This window comes from Plectropomus leopardus, chromosome 22 (assembly GCF_008729295.1).
Source record: "Plectropomus leopardus isolate mb chromosome 22, YSFRI_Pleo_2.0, whole genome shotgun sequence".
Taxonomy (NCBI): domain Eukaryota; kingdom Metazoa; phylum Chordata; class Actinopteri; order Perciformes; family Serranidae; genus Plectropomus; species Plectropomus leopardus.
The window spans coordinates 21,330,785-21,350,514 of record NC_056484.1 but is presented as its reverse complement, the minus strand read 5'-3'; the positions used below and the strand labels follow the sequence as shown (position 1 = coordinate 21,350,514).

At 40.1% G+C, this 19,730-nt stretch overlaps 1 protein-coding gene across 4 annotated transcripts in view; it reads left to right on the top strand.

Moving 5' to 3' along the window:
• Positions 1-14,501, top strand: part of sbf1 (SET binding factor 1) — an 82,918-nt gene extending 68,417 nt beyond the window's left edge. For all 4 annotated transcript variants that reach the window (XM_042511534.1, XM_042511532.1, XM_042511533.1 and 1 more), the window contains 11 exons: positions 284-456; positions 1,039-1,215; positions 1,371-1,472; positions 1,552-1,737; positions 4,122-4,248; positions 4,413-4,543; positions 5,349-5,693; positions 8,954-9,159; positions 9,361-9,448; positions 9,595-9,726; positions 11,496-14,501. In XM_042511534.1, the coding sequence (XP_042367468.1) occupies positions 284-456; positions 1,039-1,215; positions 1,371-1,472; positions 1,552-1,737; positions 4,122-4,248; positions 4,413-4,543; positions 5,349-5,693; positions 8,954-9,159; positions 9,361-9,448; positions 9,595-9,726; positions 11,496-11,594 (1,766 nt within the window). In that variant the 3' untranslated portion in view covers positions 11,595-14,501. The remainder of the gene's footprint in view (positions 1-283; positions 457-1,038; positions 1,216-1,370; positions 1,473-1,551; positions 1,738-4,121; positions 4,249-4,412; positions 4,544-5,348; positions 5,694-8,953; positions 9,160-9,360; positions 9,449-9,594; positions 9,727-11,495) is intronic.
• Positions 14,502-19,730: the final 5,229 nt, after the last annotated feature.

Here is a 19,730-nt window from a genome sequence, read left to right as displayed (position 1 = left end):
GACTTTGTTCGTCATCATGTAGCATCTGTCACTGAACTAGATGTAATCAACTGGGCTGGGTAGCGTTCAGTCATTTCTGCCTTGTTTACCAGCATGGCTGTCAGTAGCTGAGAGCATCTTAAAGGATCATTCCGGGTTATCACAATGAGGATCATAATAAACTGAAATGATCCTTTGATGGCTTTTTAACACGGGAAGGACTTCCAAATGAGGCTTGATGCTTCTTTCCTTATGATTGATTTAAAAACTCTACTTTGTTTGTTTGTATGTGTGTTTATCGCAGGTAAATGGGGCAGTATACGAGGCAGCGGGCGTTTAAGTGCCTATAACCCAGACGTGGGGACGCGCCTGGCAGGTAAAGAGTCTCCACAGCCCAACGGAGGGCCGAGCGAAGCGCTGTTTCTCCGCCAGCAGAAGGCCTACCTCTACATCATTGGAGACAAGGCCCAGCTTAAGGTAACCGCTGATTACTGGGATGTTTAGAGTGTTAACTGTGATTAAGGGCTAGAAAGGAAAAGGTTAACGGAGAGGCGAAAAAAACAGGAGGAAAGGTAAATGGTGGATAAGTGGATAAATGTTATTTGAAATTGTACAGGTTGAAGAAAAATTAAACATAAGTCACAAGAGGCATTACTTGGTTTTGTTTTTGTTGGCCAAATTTTGTATTAAGTCTTAAACGTAGTATTTTTGGGCTGCTATTATAAATTTGTATAATAAGGTGTCACTTTCTTTTCGTATGAAAAATTAAATATATGTATGTATGTAGGTATATATATATATATATATATATATATATATATTTAGTATATCAATTCCAATGTCTGAGTATTCTTAAGAATAGAAAATAAATTGCTCTTTGCAAGGGTTATTATGCTATCACCATATGTCATTATTGTATCAGCGCCATTAAATGGTCCTAAATGAAAATGGTATTATTTATCGTAATTATTTCAGGAACAATATATTAAAATAAGTAGTTATCATGACAGTCTAGTTTTGAGTTTCCAGTATTAAGTGGGATGCTGTTGCTGTGCTTAGGGAGGGAAGCAGGACTCGTTCCAGCAGTGGGAGGTTGTCCCCATCGAGGTGTGTGACGTGCGGCAGGTGAAGAACAGTTTCAAGAAGCTGATGAAGGCCTGCGTACCGAGCTCCCAGACCTCCGACCCCAACATGAGCTTCCTGCGCTGCCTGGAGGACTCTGAGTGGATGGCTCTGGTTAGTGCGCTCTGCTGTGTGTAGGAGAGTGCAGATCATTCATAGCTCACTGTTTGACCTCTACTGACCCTGTGTGGGTGTGTGTGTGTGTGTGTGCGCGTGTGTGTGTGCGTGTGTGTGTGTGCGTGTGTGCGTGCGTGTGTGCGCGCGTGCAGCTCCACAGGGTGCTGCAGGTGTCCGTGCTGGTGGTGGAGCTCCTGGATACGGGCTCGTCTGTCATGGTCAGCCTGGAGGACGGCTGGGACGTCACCACACAGGTTTGACTGACACCCAGCTAACTTTATTCCTTCAGACTGTCTTCTGAGCGAGGCTTACTGTGACGTGCTGTGTATGCAGGTGGTGTCACTGGTGCAGCTGCTGTCTGATCCGTACTACCGAACCTTTGACGGTTTCCGGCTGCTGGTGGAGAAGGAGTGGCTGTCATTCGGACACAGATTCAGCCACCGGGGTGCACAGACGCTGGGCAGCCAGAGCAGCGGCTTCACCCCCGTCTTCCTGCAGTTCCTCGACTGCGTACATCAGGTGGGTGTGCAGCGCTGCATGTGAGCTTTTAAGTCTTTTCACAACAGGAATGCTGTTATTTTAATGTTGGGTATCCTAAAAGGGAGGACAACAAGAGAGTATCTTTAGGTCTTTCAGCGCTGCGAAGCAAATTATATGTTTTTACGCCTCTTTGCCAGAGATAGTTGTGGGTGTAGCCATTATATGTTATCCAGCTATCCATACTAACCATTCTCACCTGAATGCTATATTTCAAGAACACCTTGAGGAAATTTCTTTAAATTTGGCACGAACATTCAATTGGAGTCATTGATGAACTGATTAGATTTTGTCAGTAAAAGGTCAAAGCCACTATGACATTGTGTCTGCTTGGACTCTAAGATGAACCCATTAGATTTTGCCAGTCAAAGGTTAAGGTCACTGTGACCTCACTCTTCCCATCCTAGTAGATATGATACCTCAATGGATTTTTTTTTCAAATTTGTCACAAACATTCACTTGTACTCAACAATGAACTGATTATAACTTGTTGGTCAAAGGTCAAGGCCACTGTGTTCCTGCATCTGTGTTAACACAATATCTCAAGAACACCTTGAGGGAGTCTCAAATTTAGCAAAAACATCCAATACTCAAGAATAGACTGACTAAAATTTGTTGGTCAAAGGTTAGGGTCACTAACTTCAGAAAACATATTTTCGGGCCATGAAACAATTCATCAGCTAATTCCGACAAAACGTCACACAAATGTCTCATAGAATAAAATGATAAAGTAATGATGATTTTAAAGTGAGCAGCTCACACACACAAAAGAACACTCCATAATACAGCAGTAGCCGAGGCTGGCAGCAGATAGCAGTAGGTGTGTGTGTCAAGTGAAGGTTGCAGCCCTCTTTCCTCTTACTATATATATGTATGATGCTCTGTGTGTGTTTACCTGTACGTCTGATTCTATTTCCTGTTTGGCTAATCAGTGACGTGGGTTCTGCCCTCTTATCACATGCAGGAAGTGTGCTTTGATTTAGCTTCAGTGGCCCATATTGTGCTGTCTGACACATCAGATGAGCGTGCAGCAGTTGTTTTCCGCTTTCTGTTCAGCCTCTGTGCTGCATGCAAACAGCAGCTATAGTAATAGTCCATTAGCCAGCCTGTAGAGCCCGTTCTGAACCTGGAAATGTGGGGTACCCCAAAATTTTATGTTATAAATGTACAGTCTGGTTAGGAAACAGTTGAATGCTAACTTGCATATGTTGGACAATTTGCATAATGTACTGCATTTGCATAAAAGCATCATATATTGACAGTATTTTAGCCTCTGCTTCGTCGAATTGGACATTGTTTGGGTGGTTTTAGGCATTTTTGAGGATTCAAAATCAATTTTGGATATTTTCAAAGTCCAAAATATATGTTTTAAACCAGAAGTCTGCATATTTAACTGCAGTTGGGCTTTTTTTTTTTAAATTAATTTTTATTCAGTTTGGATGTTTTAGAGAACATTGAATGGACTGGATTAGACAGGTAACTTACTGTCTGTTTTATGTAATTGAAATAACTTCAAATTAGTTAAAAATAGTACTATATTTATAAACGCACGAATAGAACAGTTCTTGAAGTTAACATTTGAATTCACATACCATCACACTGAGTTGATGCACAGTTGATAAATGTCGGTAAGAAAGGCAAGTAGCATGGCAAGGGTAGAAGAATAAAGTCGCAGGTGGGAGTTTTTTTTTTTTACAAAATGATATGCAAAATTATCAGAAAAGAAAATTGTATGTACACTAGTTACATGTGTTATAACAGGTGATCAGGGATGGATTCAGCATCCTCAAAAAACCCTAAAACCACCCAAATAATGTCCCAATTGGCCAAGCAGTGCCTGAAACACTGTCAGTATATGTGATAATGCAAATTAATGCAAATTAGGTAAATTATGCAAAACTTCTGGATGATCCACTCAACTGCGTTCTGTGATGCAATAACAGCTCTTGTAGCTCCTGCTGCATCATGCCTGAGGGAGCCAGTTCCTACTGACAAGCACAAAGCCATAGCATATGTGAACTATAAAAGCCAAAAAAGTATTTCTTTTACTGTTTTGCGAAATATGGCTTTTTCAAATCACCTGAAATGCCACCTCATTTTTCAAAATGTATGTGTTTCCATGAGGTGTATTTTATATTTGCAATTTTAAATTGTGCAGTTTGAGAATATATGGAAACCCACCTAATGTAATTTTTTCTACGTGGTGTCAAAAATGGTCTTTTATTTCCATGTTGTTCAAGGCGTTGTATCAGTAAGAAGTTCCAGTATCCTGACAACACTACTATGTAGTACAAAGCACCCTGTTTTGGAACATATCCACCCTTTTAAACAGTAACTAACTCAGGTTTCTGACCCTCCACCCTCAGATCCACCTCCAGTTCCCCATGGAGTTTGAGTTCAGTCAGTACTACCTGAAGTTTTTGGCTTACCACTACGTGTCCAACCGCTTCCGCACCTTCCTGCTCGACTCCGACTATGAACGCATCGAGCTGGGTAAGAACATTTCTGAGTGTCTGAAATGCTGTCGTTCATTAAACAGTAACACTGCTCCATCTGTAGAAACACAGTCGTGTCATAGACACAGTGTGAGTGTTCCTGACAAGCCCTGTGTGTGTGTGTGTGTGTGTGTGTGTGTGTGTGTGTGTGTGTGTGTGTAGGAGTGCTGTATGAGGAGAAAGGAGAGAGGAGAAGCCCTCAGGTGTGTAAGTCTGTGTGGGACTACATCGACAGACTCAACAAGAAAACGCCCGTCTTCTACAACTACATGTTCTCTCCTGAAGATGACGAGGTGAGAGCGCTGCACTCACACACAACACGCTGATGATGTGTGTGTCGGCGTATGAGAACCAACAAACCCACTCTCTGGCAAATTAAAAGCACTTAAATTTAAAGACATGATTGTTGATTTCAAAACGGTTCAAATCATGTACAGAGGTAAAAATCATCTAATACCTAAAACAATATTCAAAATGAATGTGAAATAAAATAAAGTTTACATGATTTGAGAGGACTTTGTATGTTCAGGAAACAGCTAGGGAGGACAAATGCAAAATATAATTGTATTAAAGTCAAAGGGGCAATTTATGGAACAGCTGTAGTGTGGAATTGAAAATATTTAGAACATTTAACAAATTTACATATGTTTTTAAAAACAATATTGTTTTTGTATTAATTCTTGTTCGTTAAGATCAAGGTATTTATGGTGAATACTGGGGCAGAAATTGGGAATATTAATGTTTAAAATTAGGTTATTTTTTATGAAAAAAAAAGTAAGAAAAGGTGGTAGGATTTGATGCGTATTCACGTCCTTGTATTCCTTCTCGGACATGAAATACTATATATGTTCGATAGGCATCCTGGTGTTGTTTTCCTGCTCATATTTTATTTTCTTCTCCTATTTTATTTGGCATGTCGGAAATAAAGATCTTACCATTTCAACAATAGATCTAACTATTGTTAAGATATTCACGTCCTGTCTACAACACACACTACAGGAAATCACCGGATAAACATCTCCTAAATATTTGTTGCAGTTAACTGAAAGATTAACATTGGGACAAAGTAGCCTCATAAGTCTGTCTTGTGTGCTCCAGGTGTTGCGGCCGTACACCTTCAACTCCAACCTGAAGGTGTGGGACTTCTACATGGAGGAGACCCTGTCAGAGGGGCCGTCCTACGACTGGGAGCTGAGGGGCCGGCAGGAGCGCGTGGCGGAGGAGACGCCGGAGAAACCCGACAGCAGCGGCCCCAAATCTCAGCGCCGCATCGTGTGGCCGTGCTACGACAGCCTGAGCAAGGCTGTGCCCGACGCCATCACCAAGCTGCTGCAGGACCTGCAGAGCCTGGAGGCGGAGCTCGGCCAGACGTCGGAAAAGTGGAAGGACACATGGGACAAAATCAAGACCACACAGAGAACGGAGACCAAACTGGAAAGCAAGGTGAGAGCAGCAGATTAATTTTCCAAAACATCGCTTTGTGTTTTTGCACTAAACACAGTTTACACTCTAAAGCTTTGTGTTCATGTGTATTCAGATGATTAGCGTGTGAATGCAACTCTATTTTGCAAACATGCTGAAGTTTTGGATTTCTGAGCTTCATCCACAATTATATCCTTAGCCTGCACTTTTTCACAGACTGTGGACTTTGGACAGTATTCAGTTAATTTGTAAAATATTGCTCCCATACTGTGTGTTTCTACTGCTTTCTAGTATTTACAGTGTTATTGAAGTTACTGCAAATTAAAAGAAATATGTATTTCAATCTGCAGCATGACTCTCAACTACTTTCTCTCATTTTAGTTTTATTTGCACAGTGTCTGCAGGTCCTTGAAGAAGTCTTAAAATGACTTTATTCATTTGTATAAATACAAGACCTTAATAGTCATTAAATAGCCTTAAATGTGAAGTGCTGGGACCTAAATTATCACACACATTTCATCTGATTTAATCTCTCCATCTTTTCATGCCTCTGTGCTGGTAGTAACTGTGGCCGGAGGCTTTATGTTTTCAGGTTATCAGTCTCTCTGTCCCATTCTGGTGAATGTGATACCACAAGAAGGCCTCAAGGGAGTTTCTTCAAATTTAGTACAAACGTCTTTGTCTCAGTGATAAAGTGATTAGAGTTTAGTGGTCAAAAGTCACTCTGACCTCACAAAACATGTTTTTGTCCATAACTCAAGAATGCATAAGCTTATTAAGACAAAATTCTGCACACATTTCTAAAAGAGGAAAAATAAAGATGAAATGGTGATATTTTGCATCTGAAAGGTCAAAGGTCATCTTCACTGTGACATCATAATTTTCAGCCGAATCATTATTCTGGCCATTACTTCACATGATATCTCAGGTACAGAGGGGGACACATTTGATCATATACTGAACTGGTGACACTGATCTTGGGTGTCCACATTGAAACTGTGCAGATTGTAGAGATCCTCTCTGCTGCTGGGGCAAAGATTTGTGTGCAGCATCCGCATTTTAGAATATGTGAAATATGTAGCCTCCTTATTTGAAGCATAGTCAGCTGTCATGGCACCATATGAGTTTGGACAGACATGGATGTAAACTGTACGTGCAGCATGTAGAGAAACACAGTCGCAAAGCTGTAAATCTACTCTCTGTCAAAATGAGTCAAGCTCTTTACCTGCAAAGTCCACATTTCTGATGTTACAAATTCCTCAACCTACAACTGAACCTTTATCTTACTTTAAACTTGCCTGTTTGCAAAATGTAGAATAACTTACCTCTTTTCAATAACCAGTACTGCATACCTCTACACAGTACTGTATACAACTTAAATCTATTCTTCAGTGCTTGTATAAGAATATATGTCAAAAATCAGTCCTAAATTTGGTTAAAATCACCTTGACAAGGTCTTAAAAAGCAATAACTTTAAATGTCTTATGCCTGTAAATACCCTCATTTGTTTAGTTAGTCCAGCATTCCCACAGTGACAAGAAAATACATATACTATTATTCAAAAAAGAAACTGTGCTTTTAAATTACATAAATGAGTAAAAAATAAATAAATAAGATAGCCAGTATCAAGACAGTAGCCTTCCAATCTGTTTCACCAGCTGTCTTCAAGGGGCAACACTCTTGATATATAACATAATATCCGTGCTGTCAACAGAAGCAGTCTCAGTCGTCATCCTCAGCCGCTCTGTGTATTCCAGTGTGTGTGGACTCCTCCAGTTGTGTGAGTCGAGCTGCTGTAATTCAGCTGCAAACTCTGCTTTGGTCACCACTGGAGGCGACAGAGACCCATCGGTCTCCAAGGAGACATATTTGTGGGGATTCTCAGAGCGTTTGCCCCAGCCACTCATCAAACTTCTGCAACACCTTCGTCCACAGAGGGAGCACTAGAGACCACTCACACACACTATCTAAAACCGTCCTCATCTCTTGCCTACACTTCAGTCCTGGGTTACACCCATTTTACACAGTCTGTGTGGAGTCAAATTGTATCCATCTACAATCTCTTCTTTTATTTTATTTTATTGTATTTGTTTAACCTTTAACCAGGTTTGTCCCATTGAAATTAAGAATTTCTTTTTCAAGGGAGACATGGCTAAGACAGCCAGCAGTGGAAACACAAAGTTGCAAGAAATCAGAGACAACATACAATTCACAAGCATTCAAATTTTTATTAAAATAGATGAGTCACAGGGAGAACTTTCAAGGAGTTATTTGTACAATCAGGCAGTCTAAAAACATCGACATCCTGTAGAATCTGCTTCTAAGTCTTTCGTTTTAGATTTAAAAACCTAAAAGCCCTTTTCCCAATTTCTGTCCGAGTGTTTGGGAATGGTGAACTTAATTCCTGCATTGGAGACAACCTCTGCCAAACTTCTTCCATTTCAACGTATTAAGTCCTTTTGCCAGTTAATCATAGACTGATCCTCAACTATTTGAACATTTTATGATCACATAGAAAAACACATCTACACTTTGGATATGAAATGTGTGGAATTAAGGGACATTTTTGAAAGAATCAAAGAGTGGATGTTGAACAGAATAAGGTCTCTGGTAACCAGTGACTCTAGTACACTGTTTGCACGTTTTTTAATCTTTACAGACAGGTGAAGTTTATTTCACAGTAATCAGTTGAGTATCTTGTCAGCATGAAATAAACATGTATTTATGAGCAACTGATTGTGAACAACTGGCTGTCAGGCTGTTTTAATTACAATAATAACAATAAAGTCCATTTATATAGCACTTATCAAAACCAATGTTACAAAGTGCTGTACACTTAAAACACAACATAAAAGAAAAATAACAACACACAGGAAAAAATGTAAAAATAAATAAATAAAAATAATACAACACAGGAAAAAAAAATGAAAAATCAGTGTTTGAAATTAAAATAAAGAAAAATTTAGAGGGAAAGCTAAAGACAGATGGCTGGAAATGGTTCCACTGACATCTTGTGGTGAAAAATCAGAACACACGCCGTGTGTTTTTTTTCCAAATAAAACATGTTTTCAGCAACACAGAACACTTTTAAAATACTCTTTTTTTTTATTCATTTTGGAATGTAAAACAACTTGCAGAGACTTGCTTTTGATGAGTATTTTGTCACATTCAGACTGCTGTTTGGCTTAAGGAGGAGACTATCACCAGTGTTTCTGAAAACATGCCCACAGTTTCACCGACTCAAACTCAGTGAATCCTCTCTGCGTCTCCCTCCTCCACAGCCCTCGTTCTCCAGCTCCTTGCTGATGTCGTCCAACCTGAGCCACCAGCGGCGCTCTCAGGGCGTCTACCTGCAGGAGAGCGGCGTGGGATCTTCCATCAACCTGGCCCTGGACTGCGAGGCCAGCGCCACCTCCACGCCCGTCGCCGGTCGGCCGAGCACCAGCACGCTCTACAGCCAGTTCCAGAGCACCGAGAGCGAGAACAGGTCTGTACCCATCACACTGAGAGGAGGGCAGGTGTGTGTGTGAGCGTGTGTGTTAAACGGAGCCAGTGTGCAGAGACAGACACTTGATGGCTCCCTGCTGTGCTGCTCTGTGATGTAGGGCCATCTGTGAGTGAAGGGTGTCAGATAAATCCCTAAAAAGTCAAATATCTCTTCATTTTTGTTTTGATCTTGTCCCATCAGGAGTTTTGAAGGCATCCTGTTTAAGAAAGGGGCGTTGTTGAAACCATGGAAACCACGGTGGTTTGTGTTGGATAAGACCAAACATCAGGTGAGACGGAGGGGAGCTGAAAAGAGTGGAGCAATGACAGAATTGTGAACATTCAAAATAATTACTTTCTTAGGGTGAAATAGATTTTTATTGGCTTAAAACAATTTTCTGTTTATTACCTCTGTTTCTAACGATGCGTCCCCCAGCTGAGATACTACGAGAGCAGGCAGGACAAGGAGTGTAAAGGGGTGATCGAGCTGGCCGACGTGGAGTCTGTCATTCCAGGAACGCCTGCCATGGGAGCACCGAAAAACATCGAGGAGAAAGCCTTCTTTGATGTAAGTTCACCTCCACTGGACGTTATTTAAGCAGCAAGCTTAACCCTTTTAAACCTGGAGCAACATCACTTTTCTTGTGCTGCTCTCTAACACCTTACACAAGCATTTAAACCTTTAAGATTTGAGAAAATATCTTTCAGAAACGTGAGGAAAAAGACGACTAACAACTTGGTTATGAAATGTTCCAGAAGTTGCAAGATATTAGTAGATTAGAAAATAGAAAATTATTTTCTTAAAGCTATGGAAAAACTATATTTGTATTGTATTGTATTTATCATAATGAAAATTTGTGACACGGAATTATGAGAACTATTATTAGGTCATTTCCTTGTTTGTTTTACTTTTTTTGTTAGTTTTTAAACTAATCTTCAGGTGATTTTCTCGTGCTTTTCACAACAAACAAACAAACAAAATCACGCACACAGCTGCACCTGATGGAATTGTCTTTCCTGGCTCCCTTACAGGCAAGAGGATGGCGAAGATAGCAAAAATGGGAGCTAATTCATCTCATAACCTGCCTAACTTTAGTAGATTATAACATATTGGTTATGGAATTAATCTGCAGACCAAACTTTGCTATCTGAGGTCAGTTTTGAGCTACAGTGAAGGCCCAAATGTGGCCTGCAACAGACAGTAAGGTTTGCTGTTTTTAGCTGAACAGATTAGCAGAAAACTTCCGGTCGGTTAGAGAAGTGAGGAGTCAGCTGTCAGTGATGATATAAAATAGTCAATAAGATTGTTTTTTTATACAAACGCAAATCACACCAACCACAAGACGTCCTTGAGCATACAGTTATAAATGTGCACACGAAATATTAGGCTGACTGGTCCAGTAGTTTGTGCGATTAGCTGAAGATACACAGAAACACTCAACCAAATGCATGATCCCTAGCAGGCTCACTCTAGTAGAGTCTGATAGGGAGACGCAAACCGATGCAGATCTGCTTAGGCCGCCACAAACAGAGAAACATACAAGGACCAGTGCTGAATGTACAGATGCCAGAAAGGCGAAGGTATGCCTCACATTCAGTGTGGTCAACCGTACAGGGATCCCATGGCCATGGAAAACCTGGACGGTCATAAAACTAGTGAAAACTTTGGAGTTGTGCAAAAATCATGACAGTTAGTTGTGTGCAATAAATCAAATGACATTCATGTAACATAACGGTAAATTTATTTATCTGTAGCTTACGACGTAACGTAGCTCTAATGTGACGTAACATTTTGGGACTTTTGTGTTATATATACATTTTTGTATTTATTTTACTGAAGATTTCTAAAGAAAAATACAGACTTAAAGGCATGTTTTCTGTAAAAACTTCTTTTATTCTTCTTTTTAAATGTTTGCCCTTTTTTTTTTTTTTTTTACAAAAAACTCAAGAAGAAATTGGCAATTTTTGGGTGATTTGGGGTGATATTTTTTTTTCCTAAATTTTTTGAAACACGTTTTCCTTAAAAATTGCTAAAATTTCATAATCATTGCCAATAACTGGAAAAGAACAGAAAATAGATTTTCAAATTTCAGATGGCCCTTCAACACACCCTGTGGGATTCTGAAATTCAGGATCTTATTTGTTTGAAAAACAAAAACATCGGGCAGCGGGGCAAGAACAAACAAAAAATATTTTGGACCCTTGGAAAGTCATGGAAAAGTTTTGAAATTTTGTCAAATGTGACAATGCGTGGGAACCTTGACCATATGTTTGCATAGCGTGTTTGTGTAATCTGTGTCTGCAGATGGAATTAATTTCTTGCTTGTCGTCTTTCAGCTCAAGACGACCAAACGAGTGTACAACTTCTGTGCCCAGGACAGCCTGAACGCACAGCTGTGGATGGACAGTGTTCAGAGCTGCCTGTCAGACGCCTAGAGAGGAGGCGGGACTCTTTACGGAGCAATGCAACCAGGAACGAATGAGCAGTGCTGCGGCACCTGACGGACATCTCTGCCGGCCCATCCCAGCGGAAGCAGGGAGGGAGGAGGGGCCTTTCACCACTTAAGCTCTGTTCTAGTGTTGAACTAATAACCTCGCGTCACAACGTTTCAGTGTTTTTGTTATAAAAAAATCCAAAAAAAAGAAAAAAAAAGTCCCTGAAGAACCACTCGCTGTTGTCTCACCTGCAGCCTCTCACCTCCCCGACAGTCTGATGTGCGCTGGATGTCTGTGTGCGCAAAAACAATGGATTTTAAAGCACGTTGTTGCATCTTTGTGAGGCAGCCTGCAGCATGAAGATCTTTCCAGACCCTCCACCTGTAAACCACATCCCGCTCTCCCTCCTACTAACCCTGCTTGCCCTTTAACGTACTCCGGGGAGGAATGACGGAGGAGCTGCAGTCGGCCAAGCCACATACAGGACCCGTTAGACTGCTGCAAAAAAGGATCTACAAGATCGACCGGTAGGGTTGACGGACCAAAACAACCCTGAGGAACACATGCTGACGCTCTTTATTCCAGTCCTCAAAGGTCTCTGCTCTCTTTGCCTCTCACTGCCTGATGTAGCTCGTTCACAGTATATTTACACAAATTGAAGAGTGTGACGCTGCAGCTGCAAGGGGAGAGAGTGGACTCCTCAATGGTTCATGAAGGATTTCTGTTTTTCTTCTCCAAAATCTCAAATCTGCACCAGATCAACGCTCATCGTCTGTCCCGAGCGGGCGGCGATGGCGATATACTGTGAAAGCCATGAACCAGTCGCAGAGATCAAAACCAGGAGAGCCAGTCGGAGGTCGGAGTCTGTCAGGTATTTGAGTGTGTCGGTGAACTTTCACTGAGAGTGTTTACAAAGTAGACAAAAAAGTTCCCTCACTAAGCTAAACTCTGCTCTTCACCTGTGTGTTTTTAATCAGTGCAACCACTATTAACATTCAGATTTTTAAGGGACGCCGAAGGAAAAAGGAGGGACTTTATTTTGTAGTGATATCTTTAAAGCAATCTATAGAAGGAGATCTGGAAGGTAGGAGGGATACTAATGAACAGAGTGATATTATGGGATGCTTCAGAGAGACTACGGATTTCAGATGATGGACGTCGACTCGCCACAGTGCTCTAAGTGTTGGAAAATGGATGTTTGTAAATGGACAATTCTGGTATTTCCCAACCTCAGTCTTAATCTCATGATGGAGCCCATTATGGGACATGCTGACTTTGCATTTTGTGACGAGAACAAAAAAAAATACACACAGTTTGTTGAGGCAAGCAGTGTCAGCCACCAAAAGCTTTCTGGAAGATATCAGTTTAGTTTTGAATGTCCAATATGAATTTTTCCCTATGCCTCCTTTCTTTTTTTTGTTTGTTTGTTTTCATGAAGACAGTCAAGCAACACTGTTAAACTGCCGGATTTTTGACCAGGGTTTGGTGGGACATTCAAGGTGACAGCAATGTGCATGTGCAACGGTTTTTGCCAAAACTAGATATCAAACAAAAGCTAGAGACTGTATCGTGTGAAGTTCTTGTGAGCTGTAAATTCACCCCTTGTAAGGAGAAGGCAGACGGTCTCAAGCCTGACCGTGCAAAGCTTCTCTACCATCAGGCAGCTGCCTCCATCTCAGACTCACTCTGGGTCTGCAGCTTCCTGTACCCGCTGCAGACATCTTCACTGAGCGGATAGGACGACTTGACGTAGTGTAAGGATTTTACCCGAGAGATTATCCACAAAAAAGGTCCACTGACCGACAACCCCCTAAAAAACCTGAAAAGTTTAAGGCGACTAAGATCTTGAATTTTCTTACTTTCAGGGGGCAGCCCTGATCTATTTTATTTTGTAAATAATTTGGCCTAAAATTTGCTTTTTTTTTTTTTTTTTAAACCCGGCCGGAAGTAAATGCAGAAATTATTATCTCTAGATTAGCGACTGCGAGCTGATTGTATTGTAAACAGCTGCGTTAGCAAACTAGCTGTACGGTTAATGTAGCGTTACGGTTGATAAACAGGCAGCTGCTTGGTTAGCCTATACTCTATGCAGTTAGCTACAAAAGCTAATTCAGGGAGTTAATATCTGTGTTAACTTTTGTTTGCACTCTTAGACAAGTGTGAAAAATGATGAGTGTGAAGTTTTTTCAGAAAGCTTCAGGAGGCTGACACTGCTCATCCCCGATATACCCGAGGAAAAAAACACATCAATTAAACATCAACCTTTTAAGAAAAATGACCACTTTTCAGCTGTGCAGTGTGATTCTAGTGCTAATAGTGAATTACTTTAATGTTAATTTAGCTTAAAATGTATGAGAATTTTCACAACCCACAGAGAAATCTAGCTTAAGTTTCTCTAAAACATTCAGAATGACAGAATTTTTAAACATTTGTTTTTTTCTTTAAACCACAATATGTTGTCTACTGGAGTCACTTTTCTTAAATGTGTTACCAGCTGAGATGGTGCTGAGTGCAAACTCATCATGACTCTGTCACAATGGCCACAACTATACAAACAAAAAAAAGACTGAAGTTGAAAAATAGCAGAATTTTTCCTTCAAGGATTCTGGGAAATGGAAAGTCATTCAAACGTGTGTGAGAGCCGGTCACATATATACAAGGTTCCATCACATTCACTTATACTCAGTTCAAACTCACTTCCTGTTTTAGATGCATCGACAGTCTGCATCAACAGGACGCCACTGTCCCCCCTCTGTGCTGAAGCTTGTACATAAACGAGTCGACATCTGTTAGAGAGCTCTAGAGAAACAGTACGTTTAGCTAAAAGGTTTCAAACATCAAGTCACTTTTATTTTTCATGTCATTGTTTTGTCCCCCCTCCCCGCCTCTGTCCTCCACACACACACAAACCACTCAGACCCACACTTGTTAACACATCCCCCGCTCTGTAAAATAAGGTTCTACTGCTGTCTTTGTTGAACTTAAAATTTGAAATTGTAGATTTTTTTTGTGTCTAATAACTCCTTTGTATATACTACTCCAGATTTGTATGTAACGTTTATGGTAGTAATTTATTTAACTTGTCTCCTCAGTAAGAAAGTTCCTCAAGCACCACTTTATTTTTAAATTAGGAATTCAATGTGCCATTTGTTTATTTCTGTATTAATGTGACTAATGCTTTTTTTTTTTTTTTTTTTTGGAAAAAATGTACAAGTAAACCCTCAATGTCTTTTTTTCTTCTCTTTTTTTTTTTTTTGTAAACACGGTTGTCCTTACGCAATACCAACCACTAATGCCAGAGTGTAGACGGTGTGTTAGTGGAAGAGGAAGCCTCTGGGCTGCTTTTTAAAGGCTGGTTGGATTTGACTGTGTTGCTCACCCACAGTGACGGGGATTTGGGGATGGAGATTACAGTCACAATAAACGTTAGACATATGAAGTTTCCCCGCTGCTGGGTTCTGCTGCTAGCACAATGGTATCCATTATGTGACTTCAAAACAGGCTGCCAAAATTTGCAGTTTGTCAGTCTCAGTAAATTAACTGAATATTTGCACGTTCATTTGAAATCCACAGGGTAGTCAAAAATAATTACATATTTATCAAACATGCCAAACACACGAGTGTTATTAAATGGAGTTATTTGCGTTCATTATGTTAATGAAGGGTTTGGGGGATGTGGTTTGTTCAGTAATAGGTTTCAGTGCCCTCTGGGTGAAAGTTTCAATCAACCTGAATACACACCCAATAGTTATGTCGAGTAGAGTACTGCTGCACCCAGCATGTACACTTCTACATCACATCTGCAGCAAAGTGAGAAGCAGAGCAACAACAAACATAATGTTTTATCTGACCAACAGTTCAAAACTCAAAGATGTTAAACGGACAAAAAAAATCAACCAATATTGACAACTGAGTAGCTGAAACTGGAGAATTTTTGTCGTTTTTGCTTGAAATTGATATAAAGGTTCTTTATGCGACAATCTGAGCAATAATACAGCAGCAAACAACTATTTGCTATGTAAAGATATAGTGGAGTAATGCGTCCTGTCCTGAGCAGAGAATATCACACTCTGTGTGTTTAATTAGAGCCTCTCGGTTTTCATTGTCGTCTGACCTTCTCTAGCCTTTGTTGTCTGAGCTTCTCTAGTCTTTGTTGTCTGAGCTTCTCTGTTCTTTGTTGTGCTCGATGGTTTGGCTTTGCGTGCATGTTAGTGACTCTCTGTGTTTATGTCACACAGGCTAGCTAATTCCTGACACTCTGCACTGCACCCAGAAAGTGTTGCATGTGGCTACCACTAATATCAGCAACGGCGGCATTGTGAAAGTATAGCACCTACTCTCCAGTCTACCCAGTTAGCACTGTTTGCTCTGCCAGCATTGTTGCTGTTGTTTGCATTGTTGGCACCGTTAGGCACTAGCAACTAACTCAGCCACCTCCTCTTGAAAAGCGTGCACAGACATAGCCAGTCCTATCTCCTGCTGTTGTAGTGCTGGAGAAGATTTGGCTGACTTCATCGTAGTTCCGCACTAAGGGGAAAAAAACACCGTGGATTGTTTGTATTTCTTTAACCAATCACAGGAGGGAACCAGTTTTGGTGGTAGAGGAGAGTGATGGTATAAAGTGATGGTGTGGTGCTCGCACAGAACTTGTTCTTTCATGCACAGCACCAAACACAGTATGGAGAGGTCTGACTATGCAGAACTAGTTTCACAGGGATTGTGAATCGGCCAGTGACAGCCTTTATACCCACAGTCAGCAACGTGTGAGCCAGACATCATAGACTTGCTCTTATTGTCGTATCAAGGGCCTTTAAACAATTATAATCCATGAGTAATAGGTCAGTTGGTGATAAGTTATTTACAGTAGAGGCCTGATCCATTGTATTAATAAGCATGAGGATAATGTTTACAACGAGGTCTAAAGCTTCAGTATCCTGTGGTGTTTCAACTGCAACTGCAACAACAGCATCTGTTAAGAGTTTTCTGGAGGTCCGGTGAAAACTGCAGTACACAGCCAGCATCACCATCATACATCGTTAAGTTTCAGGTGACCTTGAGCATCTTAAAATAATCTTCCCCAGAGAACAGATGGAGCAAAGCGACAGCAGCAGCAGAACCCCGCGGCTGTGGGGAGACTCAGTGTGTCCTTGTGTGCTGACTGCAGTCTGCATCCAGTTTAGACCCAGTTCATCTTTTCACTTGAGTTTTCTCATCTCTACAACGGCTACATTAACCACAACAATATGACATAATCCTTTTTTATTTATTTTTCTTCTTTTTTTTAAAATTAGAAATGACTTTCTGAGCCGGGTTATGTTGTCAATCATGTCAATATAGTTTTTAGAATCCAAATAAAAACTGTGGGTTTAAATGTTTATCAGTGTTGTGTTTGTGTATTGACTAATTTCTAAAGGTCACCTCAAGTAACATACATTTTAGCATTTCTTTTTAGATTTTCATAAAATATTTTTGTTTATTCAAAGTTTAATAATATTGAATGTGTGTCTAAAATGCACCAAATTCAACGTTGTACATCTTTACGGTCACACTATACTATGATGTTTTTGTGCCCTTTTAGATGTCATAGTACACTATGACATTTTGGACGATATACTGTGATGTTTCTGTGCCATGTTTGAAAACATACTATAGTATAAAGTTTTATCGCCATTTTGGACAATATAGTATACTATGATATATTTTTGTCATTTAGGACGGTACACCATGCTCCGTAGTTTTTGTGCCATTTTGGATGACATACTGTACTATGATGCTTTTTGTCTTTTAGCATAGTATACTATGCTTCATAGTTTTTGTGCCAAAAACGTCATCATATAGTATGTCATCCAAAATGGCAAGAAAATGTCATAGTTTAGTATGTGGTCCAAAATGGTATGAAAACGTTATAGTGTAGTATGTCATCAAAAATGGCCTAAAAACGTCATAGTTCAGTATGTCGTAAGAAATGGCTTAAAAAGGTCATAGTATAGTATGTCGTCCAAAATGACCTAAAAATATAATTCATTCATTCATTCATTCATTGTTCGTAACCGCTTGTCCTCGCAAGGGTCACAGGGGGGCTGGAGCCAGTCCCAGCTATCATCGGGCGGAAGGCAGGGTACACCCTGGACAGGTCGCCAGACTATCACAGGGCCGACACATAAAAATATCATAGTACAGTATGTCATCCAAAATGGCCTAAAAAGACCATGGTACAGTATGTCGTTCAAAATGGCCTAAAAACGTCATAGTATAGTATGTTGTCAGAAATGGCATAAACACGTAATATTATAGTATGTCGTCTAAAACGGCATGAAAAAGGTCATAGTATAGTATGTCGTCAAAAATTGCCTAAAAACGTCATAATATGGTATGTCGAAAAAATGACCGAAAAACAACATAATATTGTATGTCAAAAAATTTCAAAATATGACATGTTAAAAAAAGGTCTGAAAACACATCATAGCATAGCATGTCAAAAAAACAACCGAAAACAACCAAAAACATCATATTATAGCATGTGGAAAAAACAAACAAAAATGACATAGTATGTCATCAAAAATAACATAAAATATTCATACTATGGCATGTCATCTACAATAGACTAAAAGTCATGGAAAATATGCTTTTTCTCCCTGATTATTCTGATGTAATTTTATAATTTTTTGATATCATGATATATTTTTAAATGATACTAGTACTTATTTTTGCAACTTTGAGGTTTTTTTTTTTTTTAATTTTTTCTTTTTATTCTTTTCATGTTAGATTGTAATGTGCCATGATGCAGTGACTTTTTTTCTGATCATTTTTGACATGGCATACTATGAAGTCATATAATGTCACCTTTTTTTCCCCATTTACATTACAAACTATACTGTAACTTTTTTTTTTTTGGACATACCGTATACCATTACTTGTTTTTGCATGTTTTTCTTTTCTCTTTTTTGTGTAAGCATTTTTTAAGACATACTATACTATGATCTTTTTTCAGGTTTTTATGACATAAAGACCATCAGTTGTTGGGTTTTTTTGCATTATTACGACATACTATGATATGAGTTGTCTTCCCAACTCCATAACCAGGGATCTCCGCTTTTTCAACGCCATCACTCACTGTTTCCCCAGTGCCACTGTCTCCACCATCCTGGACAATCTCACGGATCTACTGCCCACTCTCCCGATGTCCATCACCAGAATCATTGTCCATTTGGGGACAAACAACACAGCGCGTCAGGAGTCTGAACGCGCTAAGCATAATTTTAGTGGCATATCTGTTTTTATTTCTGGCCCCATTCACACCCTCGCTCATGGAGCGGAACATTTTAGCAGATTAATCTATCTTAATTCATGGCTCTTTTCCGCGACCAAATCTCACAACGTGTTTTATTGACAATTTTAGTCTGTTCTGGAATTGTCCCTCTCTCTTCAGAGGAGACAACATCCACCCCAACAAGCGAGGCAGCCAGATGCTGTCGGTGTGCAGTGCCTCACTTCCACATGACTGTTTACATCTCTCCCTCACGACCCCGATCAACCGTCTTCCTCTGTGTCACAACCACATCAACATGGTCCTCGCGACAGCCCCCCCTGCAGGTCTTTCCAGTCATTTAACTCCACATCACACTCCCACGAGGATTCCCATGTTAAATCTCCATCACTACCCACTCCCCTTACACCCCTCCCAGTCCTCCCACACAGAATTTGTCCTAAAACAACCATCATTTCCCACCGAAAATTCAGTATTACACACCCAGTATCTCACCCCACTGCTGCCAATCAGGACAACTTAATTCAATTTCCTCTGCAACCTCTCGATCCCTGCACTCCTCTTTAAGTCTGTAAAGTTCGGCATTTTAACATCAGATCCCTTAATAATCGACCTTTTCATGTCATGATTTTATTCATTTGAATAATTTGGACTTTTTTATTATCACTGAAACTTGGCCAGCTGAAGAAGATTGCACCTCACGTATTGACGATTGATTTTACTTTTCTCCATCAGCGAGGCTTTCTGGCAGGGGAGGAGGCATTACTGTTACACATAGAAAAGGTTTTTAAATTCATTCCCACTTCACATACTTCTTTTATGTCATTCGAACATCTTGGTTTTATCTTAAATCCCAAAGATCCTGTGAT